The 18417-nt window shown below is 49.1% G+C and overlaps 1 protein-coding gene across 2 annotated transcripts; it reads left to right on the top strand.

The window, feature by feature from the left end:
• Positions 1-619: 619 nt before the first annotated feature.
• Positions 620-18158, top strand: ATAD1 (ATPase family AAA domain containing 1). Of its 2 annotated transcripts, none has more exons than XM_064716376.1 (10): positions 620-895; positions 3573-3746; positions 5001-5099; positions 5313-5433; positions 7083-7283; positions 8445-8551; positions 11313-11402; positions 12966-13016; positions 15315-15421; positions 16762-18158. In XM_064716376.1, exons 2-10 carry the CDS (start codon positions 3585-3587, stop codon positions 16880-16882), a joined length of 1059 nt encoding a protein of 352 aa, XP_064572446.1. In that variant the 5' UTR covers positions 620-895; positions 3573-3584; the 3' UTR covers positions 16883-18158. The 2 variants fall into 2 exon arrangements, with proteins under 2 accessions (XP_064572446.1, XP_064572447.1); XM_064716377.1 differs by having other exon boundaries at positions 640-895; positions 15315-15451.
• The last annotated feature ends 259 nt before the right edge of the window (positions 18159-18417 follow it).

Here is an 18417-nt window from a genome sequence, read left to right as displayed (position 1 = left end):
TATATAGAAATTATATATCTGTCTATATAAAATATGTATATATGTGCATGTTTTCTATTTATGTATACATAAATTATATATCTAGCTATGTAAAATATGTGTATATATGTGTTTTATATTTTATACATACATAAATTATATATCTATGTATAATATCTATATATATGCATTTTATGTTTTATATATGCATAAATTATATCTCTAGCTCTATAAAATGTGTCTATTTGTATGTTTTATATTTTATATATACAGAAATTATATATCTATATATAGAATATGTATATATATGCATGCTTTATATTTTATATATACAGAAATTATATATCTATATATATAACGTGTGCATATGCATGTTTTATATTTCATATATACATAAATTATATCTATATCTATATAAAATGTGTGTATATACGCATGTTTTATATTTTCTATGTATTGTTTTCGGTTATAATTTTGCACTTAACGCGCTGTACACGTATTGACCGTGACTGGGATGTGTCAGCGGGGCTCGAGCGGAGTTCCCGCTGTCGTTAGGCGGTTGTAGGCGGGGGCCGCGGCCCGGGGGGTGCCGGTGGAGCCGCTCGGTTGGGCCGCGGCCGCTGCCGGTGGCTCCGGTGGCTCCGGGCCCTTCCCGGCCCTTCCCGGCCGGGGCTGCCCCGCATCCGGTGGGCGGAACCTTCGAGCGGGCCGCCGCCGCCCGGAACCTTTGGGCGGGGCGGCGAGCGCCGCACGGACGGAGGAAGCGCCGGACGCGCCGCCGCCGCTGCCGGGCCCTCGGTGCCGCCGCCGGTTTTTGCTCCGCTTCTCCCTCCCGCTCCTCCTCCTCCTCCTCGCCTTCCTCCCCCTCCTGCTGCTGCCGCCCGGCCCGCGCTGTGTCCCGGAGAGCCGCCGCACGGTGAGTGCCCCGGCGGGACGGCGGCCCCGGCCGCGCCGCACCTGCCGGGCGGCGGGAAGGTCACGGGCAGCGCGGCTCGGCCCGGCCCTGCCCGGGGCTGCCGTGACGGGGCTGCCCGGCCCCGGGGGGATCCCCGCGCTGCAGCGGGGCTGCCCGGCCTTCCCGGCAGCGTGCCCTCGCAGCGGAACGGGAACCAGCGCCGCTGCCGCTTTTGGTTTCCCTTTGCGCCTGACCGGGAGCGCGGAGCCGCCGCGGGCCCCGAGGGCGGACAAACGCTGAGTTCCGCCGGGTTTCAGCCTTTGTGCGGGGCTGGGGCTTCCCTCAGCCAGGTTCTGCTTCGGTTCCTCGCTGTTCGAGCTTTTGCTTTCGGTTGGCGCTCAAGGCACGCGTTGCATAAGAAGGAGGTTCCTGCACGGGGTTTTGGGCAGGTTTGCTCCTTGCTCAGCGACTACAGAGCCCTTTTATTTTCATAAATCAGGCTGACGAGGACACACAGAATCCCCTAGCTCCGGGATGCTTCCTCACATCCTTTAGCAGGGATCCAGGATAATTTGGTGTTGTGGGAGGGGGTTCCAGGGATAATTTGAGTGTGGGTACCTTGAGAGGGGGAATCCAGGGATAATTTGGCTGCAGGGCTCTCTGGGGATGGGGATCCAGGGATAATTTGGCTGTGGGTGCTCTAAGGAGGGGAATCCAAGGATAATTTGGCTGTGGATGCTCCAGCATTGCCCTGGGGATGGGGATCCAGGTTAATTTGGCTCTGGGTGTCCTGAGGAGGGGGATCCAGGTTAATTTGGCTGTGGGTGCTCTAAAGAGGTGAATTCAGGGATAATTTGGCTGCAGGGCTCCCTGAGGAAGGGGATCCAGGGATAATTTGGCTCTGGGTGCTCCAGCATTGCCCTGGCTGCCAGCTTGGTTTGGAGAGTGGCCAGGGAGTGGCAGGAGCTGCCAAAGGAGTTGCTGCTGGTTTTGCCCTTGCACAAGGAAAATGGGGCAGTGCCCAAGGAGGGATTTGGGATTCTCAAGCAGATCCCTCCCAGAGCTGAGGAAGAGCTGGACCCTGATTTTATAAATAATTTTCCCAGAGTTTCAGCGCAGTTCTTTCCTCTGTGCCCTTTGTTCCCAGGACTGAGGGTGCTGTGCTCTGTGGGCTTGGCTCCTGCAGCAGCCAGGCTTTTCCCTGGATAGCTGTGTGCCACATCCAGCATTTTCAGCTTTCCAGGGATATTAATAACTCCCCATGCATCCTGCCAGGTGCAGGCCCCAGCTCTTAACCTCCTTTTAATCAAATGGGAATTGCTGATTGCTCCTTCATGTGGCAGCCAGGTGCCTTTGCTGTCAGCTTCCTCTCAGGGAAAAACCTCTGGACTTCAATCCTGGACTTCCCTGGTTCCAGCAGGCAGCACTCAGGGTCAGCAGCACCCCCAAAGTGTCAGTGGGAATGTGAAATTTGTGCCCACTGTGAGCACAGAATGCCAGGGTGGTTTGGGCTGGAATGGACATGGAAGCCCATTTGTGGGCAGGGATGCCTTTCAGCATCCCAGGCTGCTCCAGCCTGACCTTGGGCACTGCCAGGGATCCAGGGGCAGCCACAGCTGTGCCAGGGCCTGCCAGGGAACAATTCCTAATTCCCAATGTCCCATCCTCTGTCAGCATGAAGCCATTTCCTGTATCCCATCCCTCCATTCACTTACCCCAGCTCCCTACAAAACACCTTTTATCCAACAACATTCCAACCCCATGCAGGTGTTTTTACAGCTCTGATTTTCCTTTCCTTGCCTCCCTGTGCTTCCCTTTTCCAGGGGCAGCCACAGCTGCTCTGGGAAATCCATTCCAGGGCCTGCCCACCCTCCCAGGGAACAATTCCTCCCCAAAATCCCATCCAGCCCTGCCCTCTGACAGATGAAAGCCATTCCCTGTATCCCATCCCTCCATTCACTCATCCCAATTCCCTGCACAACACCTTTTATCAAACAACATTCCAACCTCATGAAAGTGTTTTTTTCAGCTCTGATTCTCTTTCCTTCTCCTGGCTTCTTTTCAGGCACCACAGCTTCTCTGGAATCCATTCAGGGCACTACCCTCAGACCAATTCTCCCAAATCCATCCTCTGTCCTGCCTCTCTCCATTCCCTTACCCAGCTCCTACAAAACATTTTATCCACAGCTTTCCAACCCGCAGTGTTCTTGAGCTCAAATTTCTCCTTTCCTTCCCTCCCTGTGCTTCCCTTTTCCAGGAGCAGCCACAGCTTCTCTGGGTTATTCATTCCAGGGCCTGCCCACCCTCAGGAGCAATTGCTCCCCGAAATCCCATCCTCTGGCAGTGTGAAGCCATTCCCCCTTGTCCATTCACTTACCCCAACTCCCTGCACAACACCTTTTATCCAACAACATTCCAAAACAATGCAGGTGTTTTTTTCAGCTCTGATTTTCCTTTCCTTCCCTCCCTGTGCTTCCCTTTTCCAGGAGCAGCCACAGCTTCTCTGGGAAATCCATTCCAGGGCCCGCCCACCCTCAGGAACAACTCCTAATTCCCAATATCCCATCCTCTTGTCCTGCCTCTCTCCATTCACTTACCCCAACTCCCTGCACAACACCTTTTATCCACCAGCATCCCAACCCCCTGCAGGCATTTTTCCAGCTCTGATTTCCCTTTCCTTTGCCCCTTTTCCCCTCAGGGCAGAAGGAGGATGGTGCACGCCGAGGCCTTCTCGCGGCCCCTGAGCCGCAACGAGGTGGTGGGGCTGATCTTCCGCCTCACCATCTTCGGGGCTGTCACCTACTTCACCATCAAATGGATGGTGGATGCCATTGACCCCACCAGGAAGCAGAAGGTGGAAGCTCAGAAGCAGGTAGGATTGCATTCTGCACTCTTTGCTTGGGATCTTGAGGAATGAGGGAAGGTGGAGTTTGTTAGTCAGTCTCGGGGTTTAGTTGTTGGTCTGTTCAGGTTTTATAACAAATTGCAGTATAGAGCAAATGAAAAAGAACCAATTTTTATAACAAATTGCAGTTTCCAGCTTGAAGTGGTGGCAAAACTGTGGGTCTAAACTGTTGCTGAAAATCAGAGCTGGTTGCTCTCATTTTCAGCAATTCTGTACCTCCTCTGCTTCTGACACCTTTGAGCAGCAGTGGCCTTAAATCATCAATCTCTTTATTAACCTTGAATTAATTATTGAGAATTAATGAATTCTTAATTCTTAAACCTTGAGAATTAATTCTTAATTCTTAAACCTGGACTTAATTCTTAATTTAAAAGAGAACTTGAAATCTCTGCATTTCTGGCAACTTAGTGAAGGCAGAGACCTTCACCAGCAGTGTAAATGCCTTGGAAAAGGGAGGGAAAAAATGAAAAGCCTCGTTGCTTACCTTGAACTGGAACTATTTGTGCTCTGGAAAAGTTTTAGGGGCCCTTCAGAACCAAAAGTTAAGGTTTGCTTTAGAAATGTGGCAGCTTTCTTTTGGTTTGGTTTCTGACTGACAGGAATTTCACAGGTTTTGAGCAACCTGTGTTGGGTGGTTTTCCTTCTGTAATGAGATTTTCAATTGAAAACCAACTTTCCCCATGGGTTCAGTGCCAGCTGTTATCTAAGAGGCTGCACTGTCCCAAAACCTTGTTGGACTTACTGCAACTTTGAGCAGAAAGAGAAACTGAATTGTGCAAGTGTGTTGGCACAATGAGTTTTCCTTGTAAATGAGGGAAAACCCACTGAACACATATTAGAAATTGACTTTTGGGAATTTAAAAATAGATTAATTTCTCCTTGAGTCATGTGAAAATATATTAATCTCTCGAAGTGTTCTGGAGGCTTGGGGGACACACTCTGTGTTTTAAGGTTTGTTGTGGGTTTTTTTAAGTCATAGCAGAGAAGTTGTGGGTTTGGGCATGTGAGGGTCCAAGCATTTGTTTGATGGGAACTGAGACATCTGACTTGGTTTCACTCAAGTGACAACAAAGTCATTAGGAAACAGCAGAACTTAAACAAGATTTCACCTCTTAGGGAGAAGCTTTTCAAACCACAACCAGCAGTTGTTTAAAAAAGCTGATTTTTGAGTGAAGCATTCCATTTCTTCCTTTGATTTTCCTGCTGTTTGGTTCCCCCCAGGCCGAAAAGCTGATGAAGCAGATAGGAGTGAAGAATGTGAAGCTGACTGAGTATGAGATGAGCATTGCTGCCCACCTGGTGGACCCTCTCAGCATGCATGTGAGCAACTTCCCTGCAAAACCCCCCTTTGTCCCTGGCTTGCATTGTTTGCACCTCTGTGGAAATATTCCTGTGATCTAAAACTGCCTCACAGAGAGCAGAGAGTTTTAATCCCTTTTCTCTTTTATTTTCAAGCCACTCTTTGAAGCTGGTGGGTGCTTTTCCTTGGCAGGATCAGTGCTGATCATTCCCAACACTGTTTTTCCCTTGCAGGTGACCTGGAGTGATATTGCAGGTTTGGATGATGTCATCACAGATTTGAAAGACACTGTCATTCTGCCCATCAAGAAGAAATATTTGTTTGAGAATTCCAGGCTCTTACAGCCCCCAAAAGGTAGGAAGGGAATGTGTTGGATTTACACCTTGATATTTGAAATATAAAAGGTGCAGTTTGTCAGAAAGGGAAGAGGAAGTGGCTTGTTAGGTCAAAGTGCAAACATCAGGACCAATGCCAGGGAAAACCCTCAGATTTTCCTTCTTCCCCTGCTTTGGTGAGGAAGTTTGATCTGAATAATGAAGCAGTAGCTGGATTTTGGTTATGATGTCCATCATGAAATGATTTGGCTTGGGAGGACCTTAAATCCCATCAGTGCCATGGCAGGGACACCTCCCACTGTCCCAGCCTGGCCTTGGGCACTGCCAGGGATCCAGGGCAGCCCCAGCTGTGCCAGGGCCTGCCCACCCTGCCAGGGAACAATTCCTAATTCCCAATATCCCACCCAAACCTCCCCTCTGGCAGCATGAAGCCATTCCCTGTGTCCTGTCACCCCAGGCCATTACAATCCCTGTATCCTGTATTTTTAACTGTCTCAGTTGTCATTTCCTGTGTTGTCCTTTGGCAGAGTTGAGCTCTAAAATTGCCATCATTCAGCAGGACAGAAATCCCATTTTTCCTCTGGAGATCCCTTGATTCTCTCTGCAGTTGGGCTACACAGCCTAAAGGCAGGTGGAAGATTCATTTTCCTCAGTAAAACACAAGTTGGACTCTGCTGAAATCCCTACAGCCACATTTGTTGTATTTCACTGAAGAAAAAGATTTTTTAAAAAGCAGAATTTAAACCTAAAATGTTGGACAAACACCCAAGTTTACAGCTTTATTCCCTGAATATTGATTTCTGGAGCTCTCAGTTACTGCTGGATCTGTGAGCACCTCAAGGCTGCTCAAAGGGATGGAAAATGCAGCACTTTGGTGGCTGGTTTAGTTTTTCCAGGCTGCTTTCTGTGGAACTCACAAACTGAAGCTGTCTGGAAAATTACATGAATGCCATGATTTAATAAGCTGAAGGAAAAAATGATTTTTTTTTTATTTATCTTTTTAAAGCAGATTTTCCAGCTCAGGCTGCTCCCCAGTTTTATAAGTGGCTTGTGCTGGGTGTTAATAGGAAATCACTGCTCCAGAGTAATGATGTTTGTGGGCATCACTCACATAAACAGAAAAAACCTCAATAATTCCCTGTGCTTTGGGTTCTTTTAACTGAATGTTGCTCTTGAAATTGTTTTGAAATTGTTTTCTTTGTAACTGTGTTTAGAAAAACACTCCTGTGAATTCTTGCACTGTGACAAGTTTAAAAATAATACAAGATGTCATGTTTAATTGTGGGTAATTTGTTTTTAAACTGTCTGTGGGTCTGTTGTGTGATGGATTTTTCCTTTCCTCACTCCTCTGTGCTAAGGGCTGGAAGGAGCTGTAAATAAACCTGCCAGGACATAAATAGGGGTTAATTTGCTGTCCTGGGAATGGAATAAAATGGAATCATGGGGTGGTTTGGCTTGGAAGGGACCTTAAAGATGATGTTGCAGCCCCACAATAAATCAGTCATCTCTCAGATGTTTCAGCTTCACCCTCTCTGTCTAAAAAGGGGAAAAATCCCCCACAGGGAATTGTCTTTGGTAATTTAACAGGGATTACCTTAAAACCTCTGATGGATGGAACGGTGTTCCCTTGGTTTGATTTCTTCCCTTTTAACTCTGTGAATTTTCCAGGAGTTCTTCTCTATGGCCCCCCTGGTTGTGGGAAGACCCTGATTGCCAAAGCCACTGCCAAGGAAGCTGGGTGCAGGTTCATCAACCTGCAGCCCTCCACGCTGACAGATAAATGGTATGGAGAATCCCAAAAGCTGGCTGCTGCTGTCTTCTCCCTGGCCATAAAGCTCCAGCCATCCATCATTTTTATTGATGAAATAGGTAAAAATCTCTTTTTTGTTTTATCAGTAGCCATGGCAGAGTGACATTGAACTGTAGGCTCAGTGATGTATGGATTTGCTGTCATCTTTTCCTTCAGAATTGTGAAGGAATGGTGGCACATTAGGAAAAACAATGGGGTTTTTTCCTGGTGGTGGTGGAGGAATTCACAAGTAAAACAAATTCCTACTTAATTTTTGTTCATGAGGAAACTCAGCAACAAATACACTTCAGTGCTTCTGCTGTCAGGGCACATATGGGAGGTAAAATATGGTTTTAGGAGAGCTCTGGAATGGGAATTTCATAGGGCTGAAGGATAGGAGGGGAGGTGTGGAAACCCAGAGCACTGGGAATATTTCTCTGACCCTGACCCCCAGGGCAGCACTGACTCTGACCCTCATTCATGGAGAAAGTTTCCTAAACTCCAGAATAGACCAGAACCCACAAAAGTGTGCAATAGATTATAGAGAGCAGTGCAGGTGCATCACTGGGTGAGAAATTGAGGGTTTGGGATTTTTAGTGTGTTGTGGATGGAAGCAAGATGGAGGGCACAGGGTGTCATCCTGGGTTTCTCCTTCCTGCTGCTTCTTCCTTCTCCATGAGTTTGATGGCATTTTGTAATTGGGTGGAAAAGTCCTCATTGCAGCTCTGTGGGATCAGTTATTGGGTTAAAAGGGAAAATAATCCAGGTGTCAGTGCTTAACTGGATAGTTTAGTCTTAAAAGCCCTTGGAACAAGAGATTGTTGCCATTTTGTGCCTTGCTGCTGAACTCACAGTAGTGAGGCTGTTTTACTGATAAGAAATGATAAACACCTGAGTCTGAACATGAGCTACTGTCTCAGTGCCTTCAATCCAGACCTAGAGGAGGGTCCAGCAGGGAGGCTGCTTTCCATGAATGCAGGTTAAGGTGAAAGGTGAAATTTTCATGCAGGTGAAAATTTGGAGCACAGGATGTGAGGAGTCCCCTGTGATGGTGCACCCTTGTGTGGTGTCCTTGGAAAGGGAGCTTAGGAATGGGGGAGAATCCACTTTCACCCTTAGCAGCACTTGCTGTTTGCTGCCAGTGCTGATTGAAAACGCATGCATGAGATGAGAGAGCAGCCCAGGAGTGCATTCCTGAGGGGAATGGGGCTGGCAGTGACTGCATCCCTGCTTTGGCCCAGATTCCTTCCTGAGGAACCGATCCAGCACCGACCACGAGGCCACGGCCATGATGAAAGCCCAGTTCATGAGCCTGTGGGATGGGCTGGACACTGACTACAACTGCCAGGTGAGTCCCCAGGGTGTGCTGGGAGGGGGGATGGCATCCCCTCATCCCCTCATCCCCTCATCCCCTCATCCCCTCATCCCCTCATCCCTCATCCCTATCCCTCATCCCTCATCCATCCCTCATTCCCTCATTCCCTCATCCCGCATCCCTCATCCCTCATCCCTCATCCCTCATCCTGCATCCCCTCATCCCCCCTCATCCCCTCATCCCCTATCCTCATCCCTCATCCTCATCCTCTCATCCCCTCATCCCTCATCCCCTCATCCATCCTTCATCCCTCATTCCCTCATCCCCTCATCCCTCATCCCCTCATCCCTCATCCCTCATCCCCTCATCCCTCATCCTTCATCCCCTCATCCCCTCATCCCTCATCCCTCATCTCTCATCCCTCATCCCCTCATCCCCTCATCCCCTCATTCCCTCATCCCCTCATCCCCTCATCCCCTCATCCCCTCATCCCCTCATCCCCTCATCCCCTCATCCCCTCATCCCCTCATCCCCTCATCCCCTCATCCCCTCATTTCTTCATCCCCTCATTCCCTCATCCCCTCATCCCCTCATCCTCTCATCCCCTCATCCCCTCATCCCCTCATCCCTCATCCCCTCATCCCTCATCCCTCATCCCCTCATCCCTCATCCCTTCATTCCCTTCATTCCCTCATCCCCTCATCCCCTCATCCCCTCATCCCCTCATCCCCTCATCCCCTCATCCCTCATCCCTCATCCCTCATCCCCTCATCCCCTCATCCCTTCATTCCTTCATTCCCTTCATCCCCTCATCCCCTCATCCCTCATCCCTCATCCATCCTTCATTCCCTCATCCCCTCATCCCCTCATCCCTCATCCCTCATCCCTCATCCCCTCATCCCCTCATCCCTTCATTCCCTTCATCCCTCATCCCCTCATCCCCTCATCCCCTCATCCCCTCATCCCCTCATTCCCTTCATCCCTCATCCCCTCATCCCCTCATCCCCTCATCCCCTCATCCCCTCATCCCCTCATCCCCTCATCCCCTCATCCCCTCATCCCCTCAGCTGGGATTTTGGGAACAGGGCTTGCCAAGGCTTCTGTACCTGTCAGTGATTCCCAGCGCTTTATGGGAATGAGGGCAGTTGTATCCACAGGTCATTCCTGAGAACGTTGGCTTTGTGCTTAGCTTGGTTTTAATCAAGAAGTGTTTCCAGATGAGGTGGGATGGGCTGTAAGGTGCTTCCCATCCCAAACCATTCTGGGATTCTGAATTCAGAAAGCTATATTTGAGTTATTCAGAATCCCAGAATGGTTTGGGATGTGAGACACCTTAAAGCCCATCCCATCTCATCTGGAAACACTTCTTGATTGAAGTGCCATGGTGTCACCTGGGATAATCTTCTCAAAGCCCTTCAACAGAATATTTATTCTCTAAATTGAAAATTTTCAGCCTTTTAAATGTGTATTTTTGCATTAATAGCTTTTTCTCCTCTCCCAAGCATGTGCTAAAGATGTTTTTCAGCTGATTTTTTTCCCAAAATGAGCAAAAACCAGTGATGTGTGTGTACTGAGGGTTAAAGCTCCCCATTAGTAAAAAGCAGTGGTATGAACCCTTCACTGGAAACTGATATAATCTTCCAAGCAGAGTGCATTACCTTTTTTACCCAACACACTGCCAATTCCTTGGAGCAAATGAAATTATTAATTCCCTGCACCAAGACAATCTGGGGTCTCTCAAGCTCAGCAGTGTTTGCCTTTTGTAAGAAAAACCAGAATCCCAAATGCTTGAAGGAAATTGTAAGGAAGTGTTGAGGTGGATGTGCTGATCCCACCTGGAATTCCACACTCAGCTGGGAGGAAAGGTTTCCTTTTCCCGAATCAGGAAAATAAAGCCCAGAGAAGTGTGGATCATCAGAGCCAGCCATCCCAGTGCCTCTAGGTGGCAGGGTGACACTGCTGGGCCACCAACCCTGCTGGCCCTCCTTGCTGGAGCTGCTGGGCCTGGCCCGAAGGCAGGAGCAGGGCAGCAAAGCCCTGGAGCCCGGGTTAATGACAATCCCCGTGGTGTTTGTCACTGTCCTGCAGCCCAGATTAACCACCCTGTCGTTTGTCACTGTCCTGCTGGCTGCTTACCATGCACACAGCTTAGAGTAAGGCATGGGAGAACAAGGCAGCTGTGAATGGGGAGTCAGTTTGTTCTGGAGTTAAGAGCTGGAGTGCTGCAGGGAGGTAAACACTGGCCTGGTGTTGGGCTTGCCTTTAACCCACTGCTCACCTGGAGCTCCTGGAATGCTTTTTTTGAAAAATTTTGGCTCAATTTTTACTGAATTTAAAAGAATAAAGACTCCAGGTGAACCCACTGCCATGGTGGTCTCCTAGAAGATGTCCCTGCTCATGAAGATTTGACAACAAAATGACTTTGAAGGTCTTCTCCAACCCAAAACCTTCTGTGATGCTTTTTCCAGCACAGCACAAAAGCACCACATTTTTAAGCACCTTCCCGAAACATCTCCTTTTGAATTCCACCAGGAACTAAGAGTGACATCACAAGCAGAAGTTTTAAGTTCCTCCTTGGGGTTTGAGATTTCAAGTTGGGCTCATTGAAATCTCCCCCCAGGTGGTGTTTGTGGCACCAGGGCTGCCCTTGCTGAGATCACTGCCAGGAAACCTCTTGGTAACTTCTGGAAATGTTGCTGCTGTTGATAAAGTGGGGGAGATCCCTGGCTGGTGCTGACATTCCCAGCCTGGGGATGTGTCCCAGCTCTGGTTTCTGTCTCTTGGTGTCACACAGGTGATTGTCATGGGGGCCACCAACAGGCCCCAGGACCTGGACTCTGCCATCATGAGGAGGATGCCCACCCGCTTCCACATCAACCAGCCTGTGAGTCCTGCCTGCCCTGCCCCAGGGGGCTTTTCCTGCAGCAGTGCTGCCTCTGCTCACCTGGGTTTAGGGCTTTTGAAGCACATCCATGACTCAGATTTTTAAGGTGAAGTTGTGATCTCTTGGGGTTTTTATCTGGAACAACACCATGAGCTGCCCAGCCCTGCTCTCCTCTGGGCGTGGAGCTGTTTGGGTGCTGCACACTGGGAAGGGCTGGTTTGTAACTCAGTTCTGCTCAGGCCTTCCACACTGGAAAACCTGCCTGTGATGGGCTTGGAATGAGATGGATTTCAGCTCCCAAACCATTCCATGGTTCTGGGATTTATTAAGTTCTTTATCATTGTTCCAAATGTTGGTCCTGCCATCCTTTCCCAGCTATTTCACCTTTGAATGCCTGCTGATGTGACCAGACATTTTTGTGTCAGTGTTATCAGGAGTTCAGTTGTGCTTGAATTCCCTCCTGGCTACAGAAATCATGCTCCATTTTTGCTGAGAGCAAACTGGAGGAGTAAAATTCTTATTGATTGTGCAAGAGAGGAGCTGTGTTCCCACGCCTGTGTTGTTGGAACTGACTTTCCCTCCATGGGAGTGGATCCCTTTGGGAACAGCATTTATAACCTGTGTCACATTTGTAAGCTGTGCTTCCACACCTGTTCCACTCATCTCCAGCTGTTCCTGCAGTTAGAAGGGGGCAAAAATTTGGATTTGAGAACTTTGTGGTGTCATTCTATCAAGCCCCATCTTTATTATGTGCCCTGGGAGGTTACAGGGATTGGCTCCCTCTCCCAGGAGAACAGATTTTCCCTACCCCCCTAGAGCCCTGCCATGAGCTTACAGCTGCTCTGGGCTTTGTGATCAGCCCAGACTGGCCCTGACTTTCACTGCAGCTGGAATAATTGTTGTGCTGTGGCTTGGGAACAGGCAGGGGCAGCAGGGAAAGCCTTGCAGATTTTGTAACTGAGTTTGAGATGAAAAGGCCCCAAATTATTCATCAAAAATTGCCTGCAAAGCAGAGGGAAATGGCAGGAGTGGGTTTTGGGACAGAGGAGCAACTTTTCAGCTCCCAAATTGTCTGTGGGGGGATTTTTCCCCTTTTTAATGATGGAAGTGAGGTTGGGCAGGCACAAACCCCAGTGTTTGTTGCCTGTGTTTGGCCTTCCTAGGAAGGATTCTTCAGTAACCTCCAGCACTGAGTTAGACACACAATTCTGCCTCTAAATCCCTCAGTTTGGGGCTGTGCAAAGCAGGATCGGGTGTGCAGACAGCAGGGTTCTGAGAAACTCCTGGGAAAAGGGGTCACTGTTCTGGGATCCAGGTTTTGCCAGGCAGGAGTGGGGTTAGTGCAGGATATACCCATGGGATGTGTGGGGTTTCTGTGGGGTTTTGGTGCAGTTTTGAATCACACAGTGTGTGATTTAGGTGGTTTAGAATTTCCCAAGCATCACCTGTGGAAGGGAATTTGCCATCAGAGAGGTTCCCTCAGTGTGTCACATGTCCTGAAAGCCCTGGGGTGTCACAAGTGTTCATTTTTGTCCTCTGGTAATTCAGTCTCCTCTCTTTCAGGCTCTGAAGCAAAGAGAGGCCATCTTGAAGCTGATTTTGAAGAATGAAAATGTGAGTAGCTCCTGGCTGCATGGCTGCCCCCAGTGCAGCCCTGGCCCTGCACAAGGTGTGGTTTGTGAGGTGCCAGGGCCCTGTGCTGAGAACTTGGGAATCCTTTGTGGCTTTAGGTGTGGCTGCCATTGAAGGCCTGCATGGGCTCCTTTGTGAGCAGGAGCCTTGGCTTGTGTGAATCACCCCCTCTGAGCAGTGACTCCAGTTCTGGCTCCATTTGCTTGTTCTCTCTCTAAAAAGGTGCAGCTGAATCATGTTTAGATCAGGGAAGGAAATTTGAAGGAAATCAAGAAGGTACTGACTTTAAACTCTTTAACTCTGTCTTGGCTCAACTCAAGCAAAGAGCAATAACTTTTTTTGACAGTGCTGCTTTTGATCCCTAATTCAAATTTCAGAGGAGAAGGAAAGGATGAGGTGTGAGCACACCTGAAAGGGAATCCCTGTTCCTCAGAGCTTCCTCCTAAATTTAATCAGCAGCACTAATTGCCTTCAAGCTTTTGTTGCAAAGTGTCTGTAGGCTGAGCTCCAGCCTAATAAATAGAATTTATTAGTAAAAACAACTTGAATTTTTTTGAAGAGGCCTAAAAATGGCAGCTCACCAGCAGGGAACCACAGAAATGAGTTTTTCAGGGAGATAAAAAACCAGCATGTATTGGTTATCCCACAGGAGGAGGAATTGGATCTCTCAAACTCACACTTCACATGGCAAGGGGAATTTTGCCCTCTCTTTTCCTTGCCTGATTTAAACCATGATTTTAGGGAATAGTTTCCCTCTTGAAAGAAATAATCCCAGAATTCCAGCCTTTTGTTAGACTGTTAGGTTTAACTTTTTAAAAAGGAAAAAAATTATGCACATGGTGGGAAAGGAATCAGAAATTTCATAAAAAGATGGAATAAACCTGAGGTCTTGCTTGGCAAGAATTCAGCCTGACCCAGTGCACTTAGACACAGAATTTTGTCTCTAAACCCCCCAGTTTGGGGCTGTGTAAAGCAGGAACAGGTGAGAAACTCATGTGGGCTCCTGGGAAAAGGGGTCACTGTTCCTGGGATGCAGTTTTTGCCAGGCAGGAGTGTGATTAGTGCAGGATAATCCAATGTTCAGGGGTTCCAAGGATGTATCCACAAGGACATGCCAGGCTGAGTAAGGATGGTTGGGGTGGTGGTGTTTGCAGGGTCCCAGGAGGAGAGGAGAGATGAGAATCTTGGCTCCATGTTTGTGGAGGCTGATTTATTATTTTATGATATATATTATATTTTAAAAAATGATATATTAAAATTATACTAAAAGAATAGAAGAAAGGATTGAAGGGAAGGGAAGGGAAGGGAAGGGAAGGGAAGGGAAGGGAAGGGAAGGGAAGGGAAGGGAAGGGAAGGGAAGGGAAGGGAAGGGAAGGGAAGGGAAGGAAGGGAAGGGAAGGGAAGGGAAGGGAAGGGAAGGGAAGGGAAGGGAAGGGAAGGAAGGGAAGGGAAGGGAAGGGAAGGGAAGGGAAGGGAAGGGAAGGGAAGGGAAGGGAAGGGAAGGGAAGGGAAGGGAAGGGAAGGGAAGGGAAGGGAAGGGAAGGGAAAGGAAGGGAAGGGAAGGGAAGGGAAGGGAAGGAAGGGGGAAGGAAAGGAAGGGAAGGGAAAGGGAAGGAAGGGAAGGAAGAAGGAAAGGAAAGGAAAGGAAAGGAAAGGAAGGAAGGGAAAGGAAGGAAAGGAAAGGAAAGGAAAGGAAAGGAAAAGGAAAGGAAAGGAAGGAAGAAGGAAAGGAAAGAAAGGAAGAAGGAAGGAGGAAAGGAAGGAAAGGAAGAGGAAGGAAGAAGAGAAAGGAAAGGAAGAGGAAAGGAAGAAAGGAAAGGAAAGGAGAAGGAAAGGAAAGGGGAAAAGGAAGGAAGGGGAGAAGGGAAAGGGGAAGGAAAGGGGAAAGGGAAAGGGAAGAAGGGATTGTGACTGCTCACAGCCTCGCCACAGGTGGCTGTCATTGCCCATGAAGTAAAGACAATTTCACATGCTGGGTAAACAATTCTCCAAATCACATTCCAAAGCAGCAAAACATGGAGAAGCTGAAGCAGGAGAAAAGATCCTAATGAAAGGATTTTCCATAAAATATGTCAGTGACAGGTTGGGGTTCTGTGGGTTTGGGGCCCATGGCAGGGTTTGATGAGCTGACACATGTGATGGTGTGATCCACTTGGAGGTTCCAAGAGCAAGGGAATAATTCAGCTCCCCAGAAATACCAAATGAAGATGATCTCAGACTGTTGTAGAGCAGAGCCCCTGGCTCTGGAGTGTCCCTGGGCTGAGCTGGATCTCCCCACAGGTGGACAGCCACGTGGACCTGCTGCAGGTGGCCAAGGAGACGGACGGTTTCTCGGGCAGTGACCTGAAGGAGATGTGCCGGGACGCGGCGCTGCTCTGCGTGCGGGAGTACGTCAACAACGCCTGCGAGGAGGACGTGTACGTGGGGCTGCTGCACCCTCCCTGCTGCTGCTCCTCCCCTGGGGCTGGGCTGCCCACGGGGCCACACTCTGCTGCAGTGTCTGCTGCCATGCCCTGCTGCCGCTCTGCACAGCCCCTCACAGCTCGCTGCCTCTCGGTGCTTTTGCCTCTGAAAATCAGCTCAGCGCCTTGGTCGTTCCAAGGTGCCCAAGCTGGAGGTGGCCTGAGCCAGCAAATCCTGCTGCTGCTCTGGTTAGTGCCAGGCTTCAGCCCACCAAATCCTGCTGCTGCTGCCCTGGTTAGTGCCAGGCTTCAGCCCACCAAATCCTGCTGCTGCTGCTCTGGTTAGTGCCAGGCTTCAGCCCACCAGGTCCTGCTGCTGCCACAGTGCTGGGACATCCCTCTGCTGTTTGCCATGCCTGCAGCAACCCTGGGTGCATGGAGGGGCTGGAGCGTGTCAAAGGAAGGGGAAGGGGCTGGAGCCCCAGGAGGGGCTGAGGGAGCTGGCAAGGGGCTGAGCCTGGAGCAAAGGAGGCTCAGGGGGCCCTTGTGGCTCTGCACAACTCCCTGCCAGGAGGGGACAGCCAGGGGGGGTCGGGCTGTGCTGCCAGGGAACAGGGACAGGACAAGGGGAAAGGGCCTCAGGCTGGGCCAGGGGAGGCTCAGCTGGGACAGCAGCAGCAATTCCTGCATGCAAAGGGTGAATTAGTTCTTATCTATGTCACAGCCTCACAAACCCTGAGTTCTACAGCACTTCACTCTAACAAACTAAAAATGGAGCTCCATCTCTCTCTCTCTACAAGGCCTTTTAAGGATAAACTTAAGAAATGGCACCTGAATTATTTTTACTTTGAACCCAATAACCAACCACCCATGGCCTGCAATGGGGACTTTTTATCCATTTACACAAAACCACCCAAACCCATGGAGAAGAAGGTGAAGAAGGAGGATCAGCCTTCACCTTAAAACCTCCATCTTGTTTATATATATTACTATATTCTAAAACCTTAAACTCTTTAAGTCTTCCACATTCAAACTCCACACCCACAATCCCAGTTCCATCATTCCATTTTGGAATTCCATTCCAGGCCTTGGCAGGGGCTGCCCAGGGAGCTTTGCAGTGCCCAGCCCTGCAGGTGTCCCAGGAAGGGCTGGAGGTGGCACTCAGTGCTCTGGGCTGGGCACAGCTGGGACTCCAGGGGCTGGCAGGGATTCTCCAGCCTCAGGCAATCTGTGGTTCCAGTGGATCCATGCAGAGCTGCTGGTGGCAGGGATGGCTGTGGGGCTGCCCCTGGCCCTCACCTGGCTGTTGTCTGTCTCTCCCCCAGGCACGATGAGGATGAGATCCGGCCCGTGCAGCAGCAGGATCTCCACAGGGCCATCGAGAAGATGAGGAAATCCAAGGATGTCTCCATGCAGAACCTGGCCATGGAGATCGTGTTTGATTAAGACAAAAGAGTGTGTTTGCAGTTCCTGATGTGATTTAGTTTGACTTCTGTAATCAGTTAGCAAAACCAGTGTCAGGGGGTGGGAGCAGGGGTGGCAAAGGGAGTTCTGTTCCTGGAATCGTTTTTATACAACAACAACCTCTTAAGTTATTGCAATTCCCAGTGGGAGTGGAAGCCCAGATCATGAGTGGAACAATTGAGGCCAGCCCAGGGATCCCTGGAGCCTCCCAGCAGGAGTGGCTGCTCCCAGGGCCAGGGGCACGGGCTGGGTGTGTACAGATGGGTGTGTGAGTGCAGGACCTGTACATAGCCACACTTTTTTTTATATATATAGACATAATCTGTAGATAACTTGAGTATGGAAAATCTTTTCTACTTCCTTCCTGAAGCAAACCAAATCAGAAGCTGTATAGGGGAAAGATTCCTCGATACTCAGTTCACTTGTACCTTCTAGCAGCAAATGCCAGGATAGAAACTGCTCCTAGAACAAAGCAACATTTGAAATGCTACTGATTTTTCTTCCACATGACCACTTGAAATCTGGTGCCATTTAGTCAAGATAGTAAACTACTCTGTAAAAATGTTTGAATACTTTTAATTTTTTTATGAATTCTGCTTTTGCAGGCTTTTTAAATGAAGGCTGATTTTATTTTTGGTTTTCCCTTGCTGTCAGCAGCTAGAGTAGAACCCCACTTGCTCTTTCCTAAATCCCCACATTGTCTGAGCTCTCTGGGCTCCTGTGCACTGTCCCCAGGACTTGCTTCTGCCTCGGTCTCTGCAGGCCCCACGGTGGCACCATCCCCTGAGGTGTCACAGCCCTGAGGCACAGCGGGGACACTGTGGGATGTCTGACTCTGTCCCATGCTCAGATCTGTGAATTTCAAGAGGAGGAGATGGATTTTGGGCTTATTGATGTGGTTTAGCAACGTGCTGTCCTTGCTGGTACCAGTTCTGGTGAATTCTTGTAACGTTCTGTTGCGATAAAGGCCAAGGGTTACAAATGTGAGTGGCAAAAATGTTTGGGGTTTTTTTTAGTGGAGTTATTGTCAGAGGTAGTCAAGAACTTGTGGCTTTTTCATATAATGCTATGAACTGTGCACTAATTGAGCCCAAATCTGTAAAGGGAATTAAATGTTCAAAGCCCAGGGGTGGGAGGCTGTGTCACAGCTCTGCTGCCTGTGAGGGGAGGGAAACATTGGAGGCACAGAATGATGTAAAACCAAATGCACTGCAAAGGAAAATAAAGTGAAATAAGGAGGGCTGGAGCCCTGCCGTGACACGGTGTCAGGGGCTGGTGACAATGTCCCTCAAGCTCAGCCTGCTCCCTGCTCTCCTGCCCCCTGGAGTGCAGGGCTGAGTTTGTCCCAATTTAATCCTAAAACCAAATTTGAGGGGGTGGATAAAAATAATTGAATAATTGCTTAGACTTCTTCCCTGTGTCCAAAGCAATGGGAGATGCACAATGGTCTAACACAGGGGTGCAGGAATTTAGGCACAGCAGAACTGCTGGGATATGGAAATGGGAAAAGTCTGGGA

This window comes from Zonotrichia leucophrys, chromosome 6 (genome assembly GCF_028769735.1).
Source record: "Zonotrichia leucophrys gambelii isolate GWCS_2022_RI chromosome 6, RI_Zleu_2.0, whole genome shotgun sequence".
Lineage (NCBI taxonomy): Eukaryota > Metazoa > Chordata > Aves > Passeriformes > Passerellidae > Zonotrichia > Zonotrichia leucophrys.
The sequence above is the reverse complement of the archived record's forward strand: the minus strand, read 5'-3'. Positions and strand labels throughout refer to the sequence as shown.

Coding starts and splice junctions, on each gene's coding strand:
- ATAD1 (XM_064716377.1), top strand. CDS start 3,585: ATGGTGCACGCCGAGGCCTTCTCGCGGCCCCTGAGCCGCAACGAGGTG. Junction 5,434..7,082: donor GCTCTTACAGCCCCCAAAAG/GTAGGAAGGGAA, acceptor TGAATTTTCCAG/GAGTTCTTCTCTATGGCCCC. Junction 15,452..16,761: donor AACGCCTGCGAGGAGGACGT/GTACGTGGGGCT, acceptor TCTCTCCCCCAG/GCACGATGAGGATGAGATCC.